The sequence below is a fragment of the Melospiza georgiana genome, chromosome 2 (genome assembly GCF_028018845.1).
Source record: "Melospiza georgiana isolate bMelGeo1 chromosome 2, bMelGeo1.pri, whole genome shotgun sequence".
In the NCBI taxonomy this organism is placed as follows: domain Eukaryota; kingdom Metazoa; phylum Chordata; class Aves; order Passeriformes; family Passerellidae; genus Melospiza; species Melospiza georgiana.
The window spans coordinates 93,362,061-93,383,368 of NC_080431.1; the positions used below are offsets into that span (position 1 = coordinate 93,362,061).

General features: G+C 37.1%; 1 protein-coding gene across 2 annotated transcripts in view; it reads left to right on the top strand.

Annotated features, from left to right (window-relative positions):
• CBLB (Cbl proto-oncogene B) overlaps positions 1-21,308 on the top strand; it is a 126,501-nt gene that overhangs the window by 57,059 nt on the left and 48,134 nt on the right. For both annotated transcript variants that reach the window (XM_058018519.1, XM_058018520.1), the window contains exon 4: positions 10,909-11,055. In XM_058018519.1, coding sequence (XP_057874502.1) covers positions 10,909-11,055 — 147 coding nt within the window. The remainder of the gene's footprint in view (positions 1-10,908; positions 11,056-21,308) is intronic.

A 21,308-nucleotide genomic window follows, 5' to 3' on the forward strand; every position in this document is an offset into this window, starting at 1 on the left:
ACTTGAGACATGATTTGAAGACTGATTATTATATTTTGATGGGTTATGTAGCTTTCACTTGAATTTCCATTTTGAATAAATATCATGTTTTCATGTGGTCTAAAATACTCTTAGAATGCTTTAGTGACAACACTTAGAATGCTGTAATGAGAGTGTCTGCCTACGTGGAATCTGATTTCAGGGCTTAGGGTCAAAATTCCTATATATTTGAAGGTCTGTAAAAAATATATTTGTTAAAGTGTAGAGTTTCTCTACTCATTTAATGATGACACTTTTGACACGAAGCCACATGGAATGAAGAGGGTTAGTTTTTGTAAAACAATTCCACTTTTGATGAGAGGCTTCTGTCACTGTCACAGAGCAAATAAATAGAAGTGATGATGCACAAGAGGCTCAAAAAGTAAAATCCAAGGACTTTCTCTGAAGTTGAATTCTATGGCAAAATGTGCAGCTCAGTATTTTCTCTTGATCAAGTCTCAGAAGCAGCTCAACCAGGAAAATTCCTTTTTGGCCAGGCTCTTTGGAATGCTGGGACAGCTTGTGGTCTTGCACTCAGTGGAAACCAGCAGGTACTCCTCTGCAGGTTACAGCACTTTTAAAAATACAGCAGTTTTTATACTTCTATGCACTCCTAATGCAAGATAGTGGATGTTATTTCAAAACTTCTCTTTAGATCCCTTATCTGCATTAGAAGATCTGATCAGTAAAAATACTGCTGCACTTCTTACGACACATACAAACAAAAATAAAATCATAACTGAAAAGGTAAGGTCTCAAAAGAATTGCCAGGAATGATTCTGTGTGTGGCCATGCTTGATCCCCTTTGGGTTTGTACATTTTCACTGTCTCTAAATCAGTGTGAGATTTTTTTATTCCATGGCTCTGTTGCCTAGCTAGGCCTGAATGCAGAGAGATGTTCACTTAGATAGCAACTGCACAATTATTTGTTTAAGGAGATTATTAAACACCAGGTGCATTTGTTCCTGGTGTTTAATACATCTCCTTATAGTTTAATTTTTTTCATGATGTTCAAACTTTTCTGTAGAAGTGTTAGCTTTTTCTCGTGGGCTTTCCCATGCTGCTCTGCATTATCATACCTTGTAAATAAATCTCTCTCAGTACAATGTTGCCATCTATTTCTTTCCATTTCCTTTCTCTATCTTCTGTCTTTGCTCTTGAATCAAACATCTCATCTTTCTTTCTGATTTAATTGTGGGCTTTGCTAAGAGAAATGAGAATAATATTTTTATTCTATCTTCTTTTGTGTTAAAAGCCCCCTGTGTAAGAATTAGATCTGTGTCTCACAGCTGCAGGCTAGCTCAAACTTAGGTTTTGTCCTGCATATGTTTAGTCAAGTACCATGAGCTCAGAATTCAGTGCTGAGAATTTTGAATTTTGGGCCCTCTTGCATAAATGAGATTTCCCTCAGTTCCACCATTTAGCCAAACTTGTGTCAGTCTCACCAAGAGTACTGGGAGGCACAAAGGATCCAAAGGCCATTTCCTGTTAAATATCAAAAATGGATTTAGGTACTTGAGAATTGTATAAGTGGGGAAAATGCATATGGATATTAGTTTGCCAAAAGTCCTTAAAGTCAGAAAGAAGTATTTAGCAGCCCTGCTTTGAAATGTGGCTAAATTGTGTTGCAGATTTCCACAGTCACTTAGTGTGATGAGCAGTAAGCCTGAAAAATTTTGGATTCGCTCTCTAACAGTCATAAATATTTGTCTTCTCAAAAAGCCATACTGTTGCAAAATTCAGTTGGTTTTGAATTTAAAGTACTTTTTGCCTGTTGCTAAGAATGCTCATGAATCTCTTTTTAGTTTATTTTACTTAGAAAACATCATAGCAGCATGTTTTAAGGGGAGATCATAGTCTGAATAAAAAGCCCTGGAAGGAGAAGCCTGATTCCATGTTCTGGACTATTTCTGTGTAGGAAATGAGCACACTGCAGACCCGTGAAGTGAAGCATCATCGGTTGTTTGCTGCTCAGATGGGAGGCAGACCTGCACAGGAAGAGGATTGCTCGGGGTGCTGCATGGCACACGTGCTTTGTTGGTATTAGCACCTCAGAACCAAGAACCCACTGAGTTTCCTGAGTTTTTGCATGACAGCAGCCTAGATGAAGCATGACACAGAACTAAACCACTTTCCTTTGCTCGTGCTCAATTACTGTCAGGGGATAAGCATTTAGCACATTGGTACCTCCTTGTGCCAGCCCTGGCCTTTGGCTGCTGTGTTGGCTGTGGCAGGATTTGTGCCAAATTCAGCCCCTTATCCCTTCTGGAGTCACTTGAGTTGGTCCATGCAGCAGGGTCCCTTTTTGCACACAGCTGTGCTTGGCCTGGCACAGATGTGCTCTATCCATGGCACAAATAATCTTCAAGCCAAGTGATCCTTACAAGAATTATGAGGAAGATGGTTGTATGGGGAAGTATTAACAGCTTTTGGTAGTATCAGTTCTACTTCCAGTACATGGAATAATAGAAGTGACCTCGCTTTCTCTTGCAATTCAAGGTGCTTACTGGCCTAATTGGGTACCAAAAAATTATACCAACCACACCTCTGTCTTTAAGGCTGCTTATTTTAGCCAAGTGTTGTTTTGAATATCCCTTCCACTTAAAGGCTTTGGAAGATGGTGAAAGGATGCTAATTCAGTCTTCTAGGTTTCACATTAATTAATTCATGTTTTTAACAAGTTTTCTGTCTTTCTGCATTCAATTAATTAATTCAGCTTTTTAAAGACTTAGTATACTGTTGTTCCTGGGGAATTCTGTGATAACCTCAGTTTCATTTATACATACAGATATTAGACTTAACTCAGTGTTCAGTTAAATAATATTGGACCATTATACACAAAGATGTCCATGGGAGGAGGTTGGAGAAAGCAAAGAGTGCTTGAACAACATGTTGTAACTGAGGAGTGGAGCCATAGTGCAAAAGCAATGGGCTGTTAAAAAGTAGCAAATAAAACTAAACAGCCAGTGTCCAGCTGGGTTTTTAAATCTGTGTACATGTTCGATTGGGGATGTTAAATCATGTATTTTGTACAGATGATCTAGTAGGTCCATTGAAAGTCTTAGTAGTAAAATCAATAAGTCTGTTAGCTCTTAGTTTATGTTGCCACTTAAAATGTTATAGGATTGACTATCCTTCACAAAGTATTTGTACTTGTAAATATTCAGATCAGTTTTATGCAAGTTGCTTTCAGAGTAGCATTCTCTAGAGGGATGAGGGATTTTTTTTTGTAACCTCTGTCCTTCTGCATAACTAATTAAAGAAAATAATTATGGGCAAAATTATTAAATCTTTAGCTTGTCAACATACCTCTTTATTTTTGATGACTCACAATTTGCTTTATGCAGATTGTGTTTCCTTTGTTGCTTCTTATTCCTGCCAGCACTCCTGAGGTTTTCATTTCATGGTTTTATTTGTTACCTCATATACCAGAGAGCTAGTGAGGAAAGAAATTAAAATGGTTTAGGAGTACCTTGAGACATTTATCTGTGTGGATAAATGCCCCTTGGACAGAACTGGAAGTAATGAAAATTTCAAAACTTGGACTGTAAAGCCTAAAGCCCAGCTAACAAGAGCTGTTCATAGTTGCTGCTGTATGGAGCATTTGTTCAGCAAAAATCAAACAAAATCCTTGGATAGAACTTTGCTGAAGTGTTGGTGGCACAGTGGCGTGCCAGTTCACAAATGAAAGAGCGGTGAGTAGACAGACTCATCAATGTTTATGGAGTGTTACAGATTGGCAAAAACCCTGGCCTTCTTCCTTCCTCTGTGTTTATATTTCACTTTCTTTACTAAGATGCTGTATATTAAGTTAACTCTTGTTTTTTGTATAAATTGGGCAATAAATACCTGCTAAAAAAGCAATGACAGCTGATGAGCAGTTTCACAAGATGAAATGAAATTTTGAATTCTTCAAGCATTGCCTTCTTCCATTTTAATATCTTTTTTAAAACATGAGAGCAAAAGGATCCAGGCTGCTGGTGAAAGTTGGTGTATCAATGTAAAATGATTTCTGAGCTAAGGAAAAGATGGAGGAAAATTCAAAGTGACATTGGAATCAGCTTTTTGTTTTCCAAATCATCCTTGCCCAATCTTTACCCCAAGTCTGTCATTTCTTCCTTTTGGTATCCGTTGTGAATAGCACAGACTTGTACCATATTCCTTCTATCTGTGACAAAGAAGCTGATGAAGAGCCATTCAAGGAAGGATGCTGCTTTCCTACCCATAATAAACCCAGCTCCTCCATGGCTCAAAGAAATGTAGTAGTTGCCTCCAGTTAGTTTCTTACAATTTTATACTACCTTTTTGGTGGTTTTTTTTTTTTTTTTGGGGGGTTTTTTTTTTTTTTTTGCTTAATATATGATTAATTTAGTTATTGGTTGAATTTTGCCATGTTTAAGGCAGGTTTTTAGGTTTTGTTTGTAGAGCAGCTTACAGATAAGGAATACTACATCACATCAAAATTTAGTTATATGTGTTCCTTCCATGAGTCAGTGGCACAAGTAGGAAATAGAGCTCATGATTATTCTTAATCCCAGGGACATTTCATCCCAAGAATAGGCTCATAAACTTTGGTCCCTGAACAATACCCTGTCCTTATATAGCTTTTAAAAATAATCATTGCACAGAAGCAGAGTTGATCTGATTGCCAAATATGATGGTAGGCATTTTTTATCCCTGCAAGCTTGTTGACAGGAACCTTTGGTTTCCTTTGCTTCCTCTAAAGTGTTAAGGAATACTCCATTGTTCAGATTATCTGACTGCATTCTGCACCTGTAGATTTCTAAAAAAGAAGTGTTGGGGTTTTTGTTTTGTTGGTTTTTTTCCTTGTGGAAATGTTACTGGTTTTGAGGGGGATTTTTTTTTTTTTTTTTTTTTTGTTGTTGTTGTGGAGTCGCTTTGGTTTTTTGGTGTTTTTTTTTTTTTTTTTTTTTTTTTTTATTGGTAGGTTGTTTTACTAATTCTTTTTCCTATGTTTCCTGTCTCTGAGAAGGGAAGTTCTATAAGAGGAAGGGAGATGAATGAGTCAGGGTTGTACTGGATTATCAAGAGTGAACCATTGTCAGCATGTATAATTTTTAGTCTTTTCCCCATGTCTTCTGGAGATCTTAAAAAATTCACATATTTCTTCAGATTTTATCTTCTGCATTTTGTCCTGGACTTAGTGCATTCCTATTTGAGTCACTTATCAGTAGCTAATGGCAGAAGTATCATCTGTCAGGGGGTTTTATGAGCAGCTATGACTGTCCTTATAGTGGCAATATAAAAATGGGAAAGAATTTGTAAAGAGCTTTTTTTACACAATGGAAATCTGAGTCACAAAACATAAATTCTGAACTCTGTGAAAGTGGAGTAACAGAGCTCAGAACATGGGTCTTCATTTCCCTCCTTTGTACCCGAATCACAAGACTCTATTCTGTTCCTTTGGATCAGTAACATGTATTTTGTAGAATCCTTATGTTTTACCACAATCAAGCATATGGATCAGAGATCTGTTTTGAATAGAACTAATTAAGTGAAATGAGCTCTGTACATATGCTTTGGATTTTGAGGCTTTAATATTTGGGGGGGATGGATTTTTAGAAGTCAAAGTAAACAATTCACCTTATGAAATTCATATTTCAAACTTTCTTACATCTTAGTTCCTATGCAGTTATGATTTGCAGTTTTGCCAGCTAAGAGAGCTGTCTTTGTATGATTATTCTATAAAATGATTATGGAGGAATTATCTGTTATTTAGGAGTAGTTTGGTGAACTTTTTTGAAAGTTCTATCTGGGAAATATTCTTAGCTGCCAAATAGATTTTATTCTAACGCTACAGACTGTTTTTCCTTTCCAAGTATTGAGTTGTATATTATGAGTTGGAAAGTTGGTGTATTGCTTATTACAGCAGCTGATGGTTTAACAAAGTGTATCAATGTGAATGCAGAAAGATGAAACACTTACTAGATGCAATGAAGAAGGAAATCCAGCAATAACCTAATTTTTGGAATGACATAAATAACTGCAGAGATATTCATTCATACTTCTTTTCCAGACTAGAGGGGTTTTTTTCAGAAATATTTGTAGCTGTAAAATGGTTGTTTTTATTCATGGGCATAGTAATACATGGGCATGAAAGCAGAAATTATATATACATGTGGTATGTAGGTAGAGATAAACATTTTCAAGCTTTTGCAGGAGTAACAACTATTTATTGTTAAAATGACTTTGTCTTGGTTATTGTCTGTGACATCCAATAATTCTGAAGGACCAGGGCACAGATTGATGCTTTGCTTTGTGTATTTATGCACAGGCTGGATCTGCTGTGCGTTTTTGTTCAGAGCTCTCCAAGTTCAGAGCTCTCTGAGCATTTTGTTCTGTTCATCCATGTCCTGCAGTAAATGCAGGGCTCAGGTGTTCCTTCCACCTCATAATCAAAGCCAGTGGCAGAAAGGAAGTGACACTGCCTAATTCCCTGTCCAGTCCTGTTTGCTGGACTCTGCTGCCTTCCAGCAAGTGAAATGAACTTCATGCAGTGATTACAAAGTTGACACAGCCCAAACCTATCTATGCTATTGCATGTTGATCATGCTTTACTTCATTTTTCAGTAGATCCAGGAGGGCAGGACTGCTTTCAGACCTCCTACTACTCAGCTGCTGCTGTTTGGCTTTAGCTGGGATATTGTAGTATCTCCAGTATCAAGCCTTGTTTTCACATTGCATATGACTGATATTTAAATAGTCCTTCAATTTTCAAATCAAATCTTTGCAGTATTCTCTAGCCTGACCTCACTCCTGGCAGTTGAAGAGAAAATTGATTCAGAATATAGTAATTTGCTGAGAAGTGAAGAAACCCAAAATTCTTGTCTTCAGGCTTTGATCTCTATTTAGAAATCTTGCTGATGAGGTATAATTTCAAAAGACAGATTCATTTTGAAATTTAAAAAATACATCTTTCTCATTAACCAAAAGATGCTTACTGATTCAGTACATCTTTGCAAGTTTATGTGAAATGAAAATTCAGTATTTAATCTTTGTATCTTAGGTGTTCTGGGGTCGATTCAGACCGTGTTGTGTCTTCAGTAAATCTGTCATGGGCAAAGATGGTTGGCAACAAACCATAGACTATGACTGACAAAATGGTTCTTCAGGAATCAAGTTCTACAGGGGATTTGACTTGTATGGCATTAATTTGACTCAGTGAAAGGAAGGTAGCAAAAATCTAAGCTTGAATTATAGGAAAAACATCAGCTAGGAGGTGCTGACTATGTTGCAAGTAATAGGGATGAGACCTACACTGTGTGTTACATAAAATGCTGTTGATGTTACATCATTTAGTGTTAAAATATTGTTATATTTTACCACAGTAGCTATTATATACTGGCAAATGATCATCTTAGTTCACTTTTGTATAAAGCAGTGTTGTTTGATTTTAATTTCAGGAATTAAGGTTTTTCTCATCAGCATGAAATCCCTTTTCTGCAGAGATAAAACATCTGTGCTCTGTTCCACAGCTGAGGAAAGAAGTTCCACCTCTAACCCCAGGTTGCCAGTGAAAGTATATTATAATTTTAAACCCTTAAAGCTGGCTGCTGAGGCATTAAAACCACTATTTATGTATAATTTGGATAGTGTTATTTTGAGCTGTAACTCCATTGTGATCCCTTAGGATATCTCTCCTGCTGGACTACAGTGAGTCGAAGGGTCTCTGGAGCATATCTCTATCTGCTCAGCTCTTCTGCTCCACCAGGCTGCCAGTGCAATTGTCCCCTTGCCCCTGCATCAGTCTTTGCTGTGACCTGGAGAAGAAAACCTTTATTACTTTATTATGCAAGAGATGTAGACTGGATTCTTTACAATCTCATGGTGGCAACGAGACCTAAAATAGGTGCTCAGATCAAATGGTTCTTTGGCTTCCATTAGAATTATCCACTAAATTGCCAAACTTTGATGGTTTTAGTTGTTGTTTTTTCAAATGAATACCTTGTCTTGAATAAACTTATGAATGGAAAGTAAGATGGAAAAACTTATGAATGGAGAGTAAAATGGAAAATTTTTGACACTGGTCCATCCTTCATATGGGAGAAGGAAGGGAACCATCCTAAGCTGAAAAATGCTTACACATTTTCCACACTGCCAGGTCTGATGAAGTGCAGTACGTGCTTCCTGAGGTGTCCTGGGAACGCCCTCCCCAAGGCAGGAAAAGTACATTGCTGAAATGGGTAGATATCTCCAGGCAAATGAAATGCTCAGAGAGGGGAGTCATTGCCCACCCCAGTGCCATCATCTCTGCATCATAATAGTTGAAAACCCTTTCAGAAGTCAGTGAGCTTTGTAACTTTGCCTCAAGAAGGGACTGAGATCTGGTACCGCATAAGCATATCTGAGCAAAAATGGTGCAATATGTACTTTGCGGTTCTAAAGAAAAAATATGTAAGTGAAAAAATGAGGCATGATTTATCATGGCTTTTTGATACCAAAGAAGGACTTGAGATAATTATCTCATAGAGTAAGAATCAAAATTAAAGAGAAAAAAACAGATGTCCTGCAAATAAATTACCAGGAGTTTGTCATCTCTTGCAGTTTGTACATGCTGTGATATATGTTCAAGCACAGACAAGCTTCTAGTTGGTTTCAAGTTTCACCTTTGCCATCAGATAAAAAGAAGCTGTCTCAGATGTTAAAATATTTTTTTCTTGTTTATTCAAATGCAAACAAAAATAGGGTTTTTTTTTCTTTCCTTATAATTTTTTCCTTATGATTACTTTTCTCCTTTCCTTACGGTTTTGTATACCGGAACAGAAGTGTCCTGATGCTCGTAGTGACTGGTGCTGCTCTAAGAGGGAAGGAAGAGGCTTTGTGATTTAGATGGAGCCATTTGGGAGCGTGTCTCTCCTGTGCATTTGCTGCCACATCCCAGCAGCTGCTGGCCATGTCCTGGCCATGTCCTGTGCAGCTGTGCCCAGCAGGCAGTGCCTCTGCAGGGACAGACAAGGAAATGCCCCAGATGGCACCTCCGTGTGGCTTCATCCCTTAACTCACTGCAGGGCTCAAGCCTCAGGGACCCAGCGAGCTCACCAGGTGAATTTGTACCTGAAAAGAGCCCCTGCAGCACAGCACAGCACAGCACATTAATGTGGGACGCTGGTTGTGCCAGGCAAGGCAGAGCTCTGCTCGAACTCGCACCGAGTCGTATTCCCGTCTGTCCCAAGTACAGAAAGCTTCTTGTTTAATCTTGGGTCTAGGGCAGACTGAGGAAGCCACATGAAAAAAGCTGTTGCTTGCCCTTCTGCATCAGGCTTGAGTTCTGAAGAGTAAAATAATAAAGAATACATGGGTGTGATTAAAATACAAAGGAAATAGAAAGGGGAGGATAGCAAGGAACTATTGCGCATCGTTATTACAGACATCTGATTTTGCTGAAGGAATTAGAGGACTCTGAATGACTTACCCCTAAGCCATTCTTTATCTTGAGGAAGGGAGAGTGTATTCATCAGGGATTGCTTTGTTTGTTTTAAATTACTCATGTTTTCACAAGAACTTTATCATCATTTTCTTGGTAGTAAAACCTATAGAATATCTGCAACACAGCTTCCACAGAAATTTCTATTATAAAGTTCACAAATGAAGTTGAAACAATTACCACCTCAGTGCTAAATTGAGTGTTCTTTTTGGAAGACCCCAGGAAATATGTTCAACTAAAATAAATGTCTATCTTAATATTTCCATCTGTCAAGGAACTTAAGCATAAGTTTGAATTTATTTAAAATACTGTCTTTAAACAGACTGTAAATTACATGATTGATAAGTATTTTAAGCATGTGTGGTTTTCATTAAATTGCTCGAGTCATTTTTAAATAATACCTGAGATGGTTGAAGCTGAACTGGCCTGACATAGAAAGGACACTTTTAACACATTAAAATACTCCAGTAGAATTCACAAGAATACAAATCCTTCATTACAAACTGCTCAGTCTCCTCTATTATGTATATGATCTTGGGAAATGGCCCTTTTTTTCTTTCCCATTAAGGAATCTCCAGACAGAAACTCTCATAAAGTTTCCTTCTTCTTTCTTTTCTCCTCTCCTCACCATTTCCCACAGATTTTTCTGTACAAAAGGATTTTTTGCATTTAAGAATTTTTTTGTTCTTTGCACTATACTAGATGGGATTTCTGTGCCAAAAGCCAAGTAATTTTTGATTACCTGATACAAGCCTGGAAAATGTATGGAAATGAGACAATAGCAAAAAAGCTTGCTTTTTTTTTTGTTTGTTTGTTTACAACAAGTTAGATTTTTGTTTATAATATGCTAGTGAAAGTAAGTTTTAACTAGAGAGCATTTGAAAGGAGAACAAGAAGTAGATACACTAAGAGAACGCTGAAAAAAAATCATAGGAAAAAGGAGCAAATCTAGTTCTATGGTGTGTTTATATTTCTAGAGACCTGGAATGAAGCAGGTTTGTTGTCACATACAAAACTATAATTTTAGATTTTTGAGTGTGGAGTAGGTTTTTGGTTTTCTTTGTTGGTTGGGGCTCTTTTAAAATGTATAAGCTGTCTAATTAGTATAAATTCTTGCTTCTGCAATGGGTAAATGAAATAGAAACACACAAACATAATGCACAAGAAGTGTATCTGAATATGCAGTTGAGAACTCAAATGTGTTCTGTTTGCAAAAAGTAGTTTATATTCATGGAGACTTATGATAAATATGTCCTCAGAAGTCCATGGAAACACAAACCACTGATTTGTATTTCTTTGTGATTTCAGTTGAAAGCTCAGTGTTTTTCTTGTGTCACAGAGTGATTGTTATACAAATACATGGGATATGTGAAATACTGAAAGATTGATTAAATTTATTAAATTCAAAGGATTTGATGTGATTTTTATCCCTATTATATCTGCAGGAGAAACCTTACAAAGCTGTCTCTCATCTTCAGCCACATGTTAGCAGAAATCAAGGCTATTTTTCCAAATGGACAATTCCAGGGTGATAACTTCCGCATCACCAAAGCCGACGCTGCAGATTTCTGGAGGAAATTCTTTGGAGATAAGTAAGTGACTTTTGTAAACTCCTCAATTCTTTCTAAACATAAGCATTAAATGAATGAACTTTTCACAAATCCAAATAAGGATTGGTGGGTGTTCTGAAGATAATTTCTTATCTAGGTCTTTAAATTGGCTGAAATTGCTGAGTTTATTGTTAGTGGTTTTTTTTTCCCAATGCTGTAATTTGCTCAAAGGTAGTTTTGTTAAGGGTGCTTAAGTTCAGTCTTACTGCAAGAAGTTTATTTGTTCCATTATAGGGTGAAGATAGTATATTGCTTTCATGAAGTATATGGCAAATAATATCCTTTCATATTAAATATATATATATATTCTACAAACGAAATTTAAATCTGAATTAGGAACTTGGTCTTAGTTTCATGGACAGTATGTTTCTTTACCTTTGTAACTACGACAGTATGTGGTGGAATGAAGTGTGTGAAATGTAGATATGTGATTTAATCCATACAGGAAATGCAGTAGTGAAAATTTACAAGTAGGCATATGTGGGATTTTTGGTTTGTTTCTGGGAAAAAAAAAAACATTTAGAATACACATATAAGCTAATAGAATATGTGCAGCTTGTTCACTTTCTCATGTGTAATGTTTATAAGTGTAACAGTGCCATAAGAGGCATGCCAGAGGCAATAGGTTGGTGCATTTTTCATTATAACAGAGCAGTCATTATGGTATCAGCTCTGGTATCTTGCACAATGTAGGCAGAATAACTTCTGCAACAATCTGTTGAATCTTCTGAGCATAAACAGCTCTTTAAAGTAAGTAATTTTTTATTTAGAATACCAGCATAGTAGGTTGGCACTTTTGCAAATCAATTCTGTTCAGTGTGAATTTGCAAGTTTCACTTCCATGTTTATTTTTTGTTAGTCTAAACACACTCACTGTCAGCTTTCCTCTTTCTGGGTTCATGGTGATGTTTTCTGGTGATTTCTTTCCCATGTAAGTTATGTCAGAGTGTGATGAAGTTGCTGTATCAGTCCTCTGTTTTGTTAGAGAAAAGGAATTTAACCATGTTCCGTGTTACCCATTTTAATGTGAATATAATTTTCAAAATAACTTCCAAAGTTCAGCTAAAGTTTTCTGAAGGATTAACTTAAGTGACATGAAGAGCTCTCTATCAGACAAGGCTTTTCAAAAACATGTCAGTCAAGAAAAGAAAAACAGGATCTCTGATAAAATGACTAATGATCATGTTTGTTCAGTACTGCTATTTTTTCTTCCTCTTTTTCCCCCCTTTGCTTAGGAACTCTCAGAATTTAAATTTCCTTGTGGTACTTCTCTTTTCCTGTTGGGCTCTGTCCTTGAGTGACTTTTAGCAGATGTCTTGATTGCAAATTGCATTTCTGTCATTGGGATTTACTCTGCAAGCTGCTGTTTCTTTCTATCATTTCATCTGAGCCAGTTCCCTCAGCTCCCCCATTCTCTTTGGGATTCCCCACTGACTTCTGCTGTCTGTGTGGGAGTTTCAAGAGATTTCCTTCAAGTTTCCTTCCAATGGTCCAGTCCTGCCAATTTTCCACTGGGAGATGACACAACAGGTAGATGTTTGAGGTGTCAGACAGTGGGATACTGGGACATATTAGTAAGTTTTTATGAGAACAAGGCTGGTAAGGATAATCTTTCAACTGCATGGCTTCATCTGAGCAACTCAGCTCTGCCCTTGTCTTTTTCTTGCACATACTTAATGTCTTCTCACTTATCTCCTGGACCTCTTATTTCTAAAACCTTTCATGGCCCCAGAGCTCTTGCCATGCCTTTTCTAGGTTTTGGTTTTTTTCTGCTTATTTGAATTCCTGTATAGAATGCAACTTTAAATATGAACCTTCAGTACAAACCCTCTGACCATCTCTGCTCTCCCCTGTGTGCATTGATAGGGTGTTTTTTTTTGTTTGTTTGTTTTTGGGTTTTTTTTGTTTGGTTGTTTTTTTAGGGAGGGTGACTGGATGCATGGGTTGTGTTGGCTTTTTACTTAAAACATCAATTCATCCAAAATTTCTAAGAATCAGGACAGTTTGGTGACATGCAGATGAACATATGTATCTTTGGTTTTGTAGTGTAGCCTGAAGTTTTTTTTGAGTTATTTCTGGTCAGATGCTTTACTTTCAGACCAAGTAAATAAGCACAGTTACTGGTGTTCCCAGCTCCTCTCCAATAAAGTGAAGCTGGTTTTAATGCTTGTCTTCTAAGCAAGGAGCAGTAGATCTGTGCTTGGCAGCCTTGCCATTACCTCAGGTTTAGCTAACTGGGCTTAAGTAACTATAAAACATGTAACAGCATATATGTCAAACAGACAGATAAGAAAATAGTTTATTTGGCATTATGCTTAATCTCTGTTAAACAGAATGCCTGAAGCTTTACATTAATTATTATCTAATCCTTTTAGAAATATATGCCAGATATATCTGCAAGCCACATCCTTTACAATGGACCTGTTGTGACACTTTAGTTTGCAAATATGCTGGTATCACTTCCCTAAAAGCAAAGCCTGCATAAAGGTTTTGAAAATGACTCTGAATACCTTTCTCTAACCTAAAGGTAGGCCCCTGGGACTTTCTGACCCCCAAGTCTACTTAGGCAGTGCAGGGAGGAACTTGATTGTGTGTTCCCTGGCCAAAGCTCTGTTTACAGGGCAAGCCTGGACCCCTCACTTGTTTCTGAACCCTTTCTTTGGGTTACTGACTAATGCTGCTCAAGATCAGAGCACAAATAAAAAGTTGTGCTGGGTCTTGGCTTCTGATGGTAAACTGTAGTACAAAAAATATTTCTATTGCAGTTTGATCTCATTGGAAGGAGGGAATTTGAAGTATTAGATTAATTAATTATTTTTTCAACATAGTATTATCATAAAAACCTTCTTGTTTCTAAACATAGTGAATTGAATGCTTTTTTTATCAAAACAGCTTTTTACACTCATTTCTTTCTGAATTTTTTTTAATTTTTAATTTTACCAATAGTAATTTATATTTTTAAGTTGACTGTTTGGCTTTCAGTTTTTGTAATGTGACCTACACTTCTGTAAAAGTACAAAAAGGAACATGTTGCACTTTGCTGAAGAATGAAATACAATATGTACAGTTTTCATGAGTTCAGTTTGTACTTTCCTTTAAAAAAAAAAAAAAGAAAAAAAAAGGACGATTGTTGTTTTTTTCTGCTCTTTTCCAGTGAATGGGGAACTTTTAATTTTGTTGGTTACGTTTGTCTGTCAGCACTTGCTGCAAAATTGTGCAGCTGCAACTAAGTTTATTTATCCTGTTACTAGTAAGTGTCATAGTCTGCTGTCCTTCTTTTTGTGTTTAGAGCTAGTCAAGTGTAAATTTGTGTGGCTTCAAACTCATGAGCAAAATAAATGGCTGGGCTCTTTGGATCATACATCTAGCTGCTCTTTGGATTTCTGTTGAAAACACTGTGTGTAGAACTGAGTGTACAGTGTGTACACTGTGTGTACATTGAAGCAATTTGAATGGATCCCTCAGAGCAAAGTGCTGAGATAACCACATATTCTTGGCCTTTGAGTACCTTCTCAGCTTTCACTTTTATGGTACACCCCTAAAAAACTTCTAGACAATGTCAGCAGTTGGAGAAGCTCATCTGGGAGAGAATGCTTTGTGAGAGCAGCAGATACATCAATAATGGAAATCATCAGCCCTCACACAGGCAGAAAGTGTAAAAGGAGCACACAGGCAGAGCCTTTACAATTGCGAGGTTTTTCCAGTATTGCACATTTCAGAGAAAACCAGGAGACCTTGGAAGCTTTAGGATGTTTGGAAGGAATCTGGACACACAGTGCGGGGTTTAGGAGTGTATAGGGAGGATTGATAAATCAAGGTGGGAGATAATGAGATTTTGATTGTCTGGGTGGAAGGAGAACGTAATGAAGAAGGAAAAAGTGGAGGTATTGATTTCTCTGCAAGGATGAAGTAAAACAAGGATGTATCCAAAGGATGTATCCAAATTAGGGGGTAGGTGAGGGGGTCAGCAGTATTGAATAGAAGGCCCAGGATTCTTTTGGTGTTTGGATTTTGTGAAGGAAGCTGACTGAAAAAAGATATGAGGGAGATGGGGAATAGACTGTTTGGATTTGCTTTCTGAAAACAAAAATCAGGAATGAGAGAGAACATTCCAAAGGCTGAATACCTGGAATAGGTTTTCTCTGGCATTTTCACAGGCTATGTGGAAAAAGAGAGCCTCTCAAAGCATAAGAAGGAGCTGACTGAAAGAGAACTAAGAAATAAATTGGCACAAGCTTTATCTATAGCAGAAAGAACTTGATAATGTCAAAAGCAGGAAAGTGGTGAAGTTGAGAAGATGTGATTTTTTTTTGAATTTGTAGTGATTGCTGGAGTACAATGATTGGAGCAAGTGGTTTCAGTGGAGTGAATCTTCACCCCTGGTTCACCATTATAGTTGTGCTGAAGCAAGTGCTAGTTACATGTATGGCTAAGCAGTAATGTTCAGTGCAACTGTGAAATTGTAAGGCATGTAATCAGTAGTTATATTTGTTTACAGATACTTCAGTAACCCCCCCAGTGGGTTGTAAGTATGCATGTAAAACAAAATCTGATAGCATCTTCATTACCAACATTTTATTACTACATAATGCTTGATGAGAATTTCTCTTGATTTCTCACTCGTTTTAATAGCACCTTACATCTTCTACAGTTGTTTGTTGGTTTTTTTCTGGGTCGAAATATGCAAAATACCACAGGGAGCAAGCCTGAGCTGAGGAGAGTAGGCAAGATGACCTAACAGATCTTTCAGCTTCTGAATTTGAAAACTACAGAAGTCATGCAGGGCTTGATAGCTATTAAAATTTGTTACACAAATTTGTGATTTGTGGCTGTCTTCATGTTGCAGAATGAATCAGCAACAAAATGTCAATACTCTCAGATTTTAATTTTTTCCATAGTTCTGCCATTTATTTAACTTTTAAGCTTTTTATTATTTATTGTGGAACTTTTAAATGTTAAAGCATTTTTGGTATCGTTTTCAGGTAAATTGATTTCCCTGCTGAGGAAACAGAAATTCTTTCACTGTTGGAATCAAAGACATAACTACTTTAATGTTCCTGTACTTTTTTCCAGATGAAGACTGACATGTTTTGTATTTATTTTTTTTTTAATTTATGAAAAAATGTGGCTATTGATTTCTCTATAGCAGTTAAATAGTGCATTTCAAATTGATATTCTAAACTTTGAGTAGCTGTGGTTCTGCTGTGGTCAGTGCTTTTTGGCTCAGGATTGAGCAGACGCAGCCTCAGTGGTTTGGGTTCACAGAAGAAGCAGTAAAACAGGCAGACCACAATGCACAACTTATCTGACAGTTAAATGTTTTCAAGATGAAGAGACCTCAGATAAGCTAAGTTTTCACACCTTGTTAACCCCCTTAATTTATTACTTGATTTTTTGTTCTTGCTGCTGATAGTGCCCAAGAGCCCCATTACTGCCTAAACAGTGTAAAAATACAGACTGAAGAATTGGTCCTGGCCCAAAGAGCTTCAAATCTGAGTATCAACTGAAGTGTAAAGGGAAGCCAAAGACAGAGATGAAAGCAGAAGAGGCAGTGATACAAATGCCATCACCTTCATCACTATCAAGATAGGTGTTCTAGCAACAGGAACTTTTAAAGAGGAGGAGAGGAACAGAAACGGAGCTTTTGGAGTGTCCTTCCTTCCACGGCTGAGCAGTAGCACAGCCTCATTGATAAACTTGTTTAAACTTGAGCTAGAAACAAAAGGCACTCTTCTCTGGGTGCTCTGGAGACAGGAATCTTTCTAGACCTCTTTCTTACAAATGCCAAGATGAAAAAGTTTAAATAAGACAACAGGTAATGTTATAAAGAAGTGTAAGTCAGTAGAAAGTTGCAAGACAGGATTAGAAAATGGAAAAGAGCAGTCTTCACAGCTGTCCTGGGTAACTAAGAATAAGGTAAAATGTCATGTAGACAAGATAAAAGAAAGTTCTGATCCTTGGCACACGAGATTGTGAGACAGAACACATTCTCCATGGATAGGCAGAAGAGGCAACATTTTAATTATCAAAGAACGTGCAAAAGCATGAGTCTGCTTTGGGTTTGTGGTTAGAAATCAGAATTGAAAATACAGAGAAGTGTATCCCTTTGGGGACACTTGGGGAATACAGAGTTCCTGTATGTCTAAAGGAACTTGCTGTCTCTCTAGCAATGTCCAGTTGCACAGCTTTGGAAGTGGCTATTTTTAGGTGGTATATTTTCTCCATTTCATAAGGCTGATTTTCTCTCTTTTACCTTCTCTGTTCTCATTAGATCCATCTGTATTTGTTAAGAATGATGTCACTATTTAGCAATTGTACTGGCGTGATATGGCAGAATTCCTTTTTACCCTTAGGACTCAACTTCTCAAGCCTTCTGTGTGTCAGTTATTTGCTTTGCAGTTCAGAAGCAGTGGAAACATGGCCTCTCACTTAAAACTGAAGCAGCAGTTTTAAGAAAATGCTCTTTTCAGTGGTGATAAGTCAAAATCCACATTGCTCACTGCAGACTTACAAAGAATGTTGTTTCTATCTGGGTCAGTATTTGCTTGAATATTTTTGAGATTGCTCTGGAAACAGTAATGGCCTTTTCATGGTGCATTTTTTGGCAGCATTTGAGAGAGTTGCTTGCAGACAAAAATGTTCACTGTAAGTGTAAGTTATACAGGTACGTGTTTACCTCCCTAGACATTCTTGTGGTCTGCTCTGGTTCAAATGGAAGCAGTGTCACTTGACATTCCAGGATAGCTGTATCTTTGCAGTTTACACAAGTGCTGTACTCTTCATGCTTGGGAAAGATATGCTTCATCTCCAGGTTTATTTTAAGGTCTTTTCTTTTTAAAAATGTTGTTAACATTTGGGGAGTTTAAGAAAATCATGATCAGGGCAGGAGTGAAGAGAGGACCTAAATTCCTCTGCTAAATTGCTTGAAAATCACATGCTAGACACTAATCATTTTCCTTTAAGCATATGGAAGTTGTGTGGGTGGTGTTTAAAACACTGTATTTGAGATTATAGAGTCATACTTTGCTTTGATGTGTGCCAACAATAGTAAATAGATACCATCCTATATAACAGTGTTTTTAAATCTTATGTTTCAGTTAGAACACTTTAGAATTCATTGTTTTTTCAAATATATTTGCTAGATGTACTATTGCAGAAGAAAGAGAGAGAAATAGTGTCATTTAGAGAGGCATGTGGAGAAATGGCTTTTGGTAGTGTTTTTGAAAGGAGAAATGGCTTATTTTATGGTTTTTGACAGGACTCTTTAAGAAAACAATCCCAGGGTAAATACCAAGATCCAGATAGTTTAGTTGGTTTAAGAGATGCACAGAAAGCCTCTTAAGGAAATATTTTTCAGGATCATTTGTTATATTTTCTTTTCTTTCCTTGAATTGGCATGGGCTTGCTTCTACTCTAATGATGAGGAAAGGTAGTACAAGGACATGTTATGTATAAATCGTTTCCTAAAAGATTGGCAGGTAGAGATTTGGATTTCCTTGGAAAAGGTCCTTCTATGTTCTTTTACTGCTCTACATCATGTACACTGTGGCTTTCTTCATAATTTTGTTTCCTTCTAAAATTATCTCTCTGAAGATTTTTGAACTGATAGAGGGTTGCAATAAATTAACATGGAGCACAGTAACAGTGTGTACGTGTAATTTAGTCTGATTTTTCTTTTCCTCAAATTGTGTTATAAAAAGAGAAATGGTTACCAAAGCTCTGGGTATATCTGTTTGTAATGTATGCATATGCAGTAGTGCTGTAAAATTTGGGCATCAAACCTTTGAGGGAAGTACAGTCACTGTTTAGTACCATCCTCTCCTGCGAGAGACTCCCCAGAACATTGTCTCAGCTGGAGTCAGTCCTGGGCACTTCTTCTACAAGGGACAGCTGATGTAACTACAATTAAATACCTGAAATACTGAGACCTGCACTTCCTCAGCCTAATTCTGTACACAACTAATGTTAGCAGGATGTCAAATCACATCTTTCTGATGGGCTGAGGCAGAGCTGACTGACTCATCTCCTAGACAAGTGTCCACAGGTTCAGCCTAATATCATGAGGCATGTGGAGAATATCTGCCAGCCCCGAGCACAAGGCATCATTAGGACACGATGCAACAAATATTACAAAGATCCCTGAAAATATTTATAGGAGATTCCTTCTGTGGTTCAGGAGCTGAATGTGGCAGGCAGTGGTTTTCATTGCAAACAGGATTTTATTTTTTTCTTTCTATAAGGACAGGTATTTTATACATGTAAACATATGTATATATTTAAATAACAATCTAAACATGCTATTAATTAGCACAGTCCCAATCTCAACCTTGATCCTGTTCTCTTTCCCCTTTCACTGCCTCTGCCACCAACCAAAAAAACCCCAAATTAAAATAACTCTTTAGACTCAGTCATGAACAGGTGCCTTCAAAGGCTGTATATCCCCTAAAACACAAGAAAGCAAGAGCAGTGAAATATTAATTCAGACAGAAACTCAACTTGCCAGCCATCTCTGAAAGCTCCTTTCATGCCTGTGACCCCTCCCAGATCTGTGCCAGAGGATGTGTTTCTCAGGGTGCCTGAAAGGTCACCGGGTTTCAGTGATGCAGGAGGGGAGGACAGCAACACCTGCATTTAGTGGGTGTGTGCTGTCTGCAAGGTCTCAAAGAGCTCAGCATGTGTGTGGGTGAACTGGAGAGAGACACTGGGGGAGAAATAATCCCTGGTGCTGTTTCAAAGTATTTAGGAATGATAACTCTATAAAATAGCTGCTGAGAAAAAGGAGTTAACAGGTTTCAACAACCAATTCACACCTTTATTTAAAGAAAGCAGAATATAAAAGACCTATCCCACAAAACTGCAGAGAAAAAAAGACTTGCTGAATTTAGTGTGTTTTAAATTTGGGCCACCACTATTCCAAGCACTTGTTCTTGGAGAAATCCCAAAAAATAACTTTAGATGTTATTTCATTAGCTAATCACTCATTTTCCAGCATCTGGTTTCTGTCTTAGCCAAAGTACTAGCCAACAGAGCCCTAGAAAGATACTCTCCTGAAGCCTCTTGTTTTCTGTATTGCTGGTGGAGTTTTGGGGGTGCAAGGTGTTGGTGAATAGATAGCCAAAGATCCTACTTATTAATTGCATCTAGGAAACTGTCTTATGCAAGGCATGAAAAACCAGTTGTTAAGGTGAGTATGGCTGTGATCATATCTGATAAATGCTCTCTTGTTTTTTTGTTTTAGGGTTATTGTCTTAACCTTTAAAAAAACTCAAAGCAATAAAATTAATACCTCCCTGCAAAGAAAACCCTTACAAATTACAATCAAACAAAAAGCTCACAAAACCCACAGCCAACCCTGAAACTTTTCTAACCCCATTTCAGTGTGATCCCAGTGCTGTAACCATATAAAGAGAATCAGAAAACATTTTGGAGCCATGGGTTACAGAAGTTAAATAAGCAGTAGGTGCTTGATCTAAGACAACTTTATCACCACAAAAGCACTGACTTTTCTATTTTTTTTTTGTCTGAATTTAATGCAATGTTTTATTCTCCCTTTACCCTAATGAAAATTTGATCAGCCTTCTTTCATAAATGGCATCTGATGTGGTATCTCTCTTCAGCTCTTTGTGGTTTCCTGTTTTTCATATACAGATGAAAGTATCTGCTGAGATCTATTAAACTTCTCATTTTGTAATTTATGACTTTCTCAATACAAGCCTGCATGTAACAAATGGATTTCTTTGCACTTAGAAATGCAGTGAATATCTTATGCAATAGAAATACAGGACTGTATCTTTAGTTATACTTAAAATTACTGCTTGTTTTAATTTAGGATAACTGCATAGCATTTGTTACACAGGACAAACATAATGCAGTTGATTTCCCCCCATCATACTAAATAATTTATATTTCTGCATGAGAAAATACTTAGAAAAACTAAGGCAGTTTGAACTAATAAAAATTACAGGAAATATTACTGAGTTTGTGAGGCCTGTGTCTTTTGTTGATTTAGCAGTTATTAACAAAATATTACTGTGAATGTGTGAGATCTTGTCCTGAATAATTATGCATTGATTATATTTTGGTTAATGAAAATTATCATATAATCTGATCTTAATGTGTGGCAGAACATTTTTAAGAGTTGTTAAGGCTTGGCAAAATTTTGATTTGACCCTAATGACACAAGAAGAATTGCTGTTATTGAGAGTGATAAGATAGAGCACATTAAAGTGATCAAC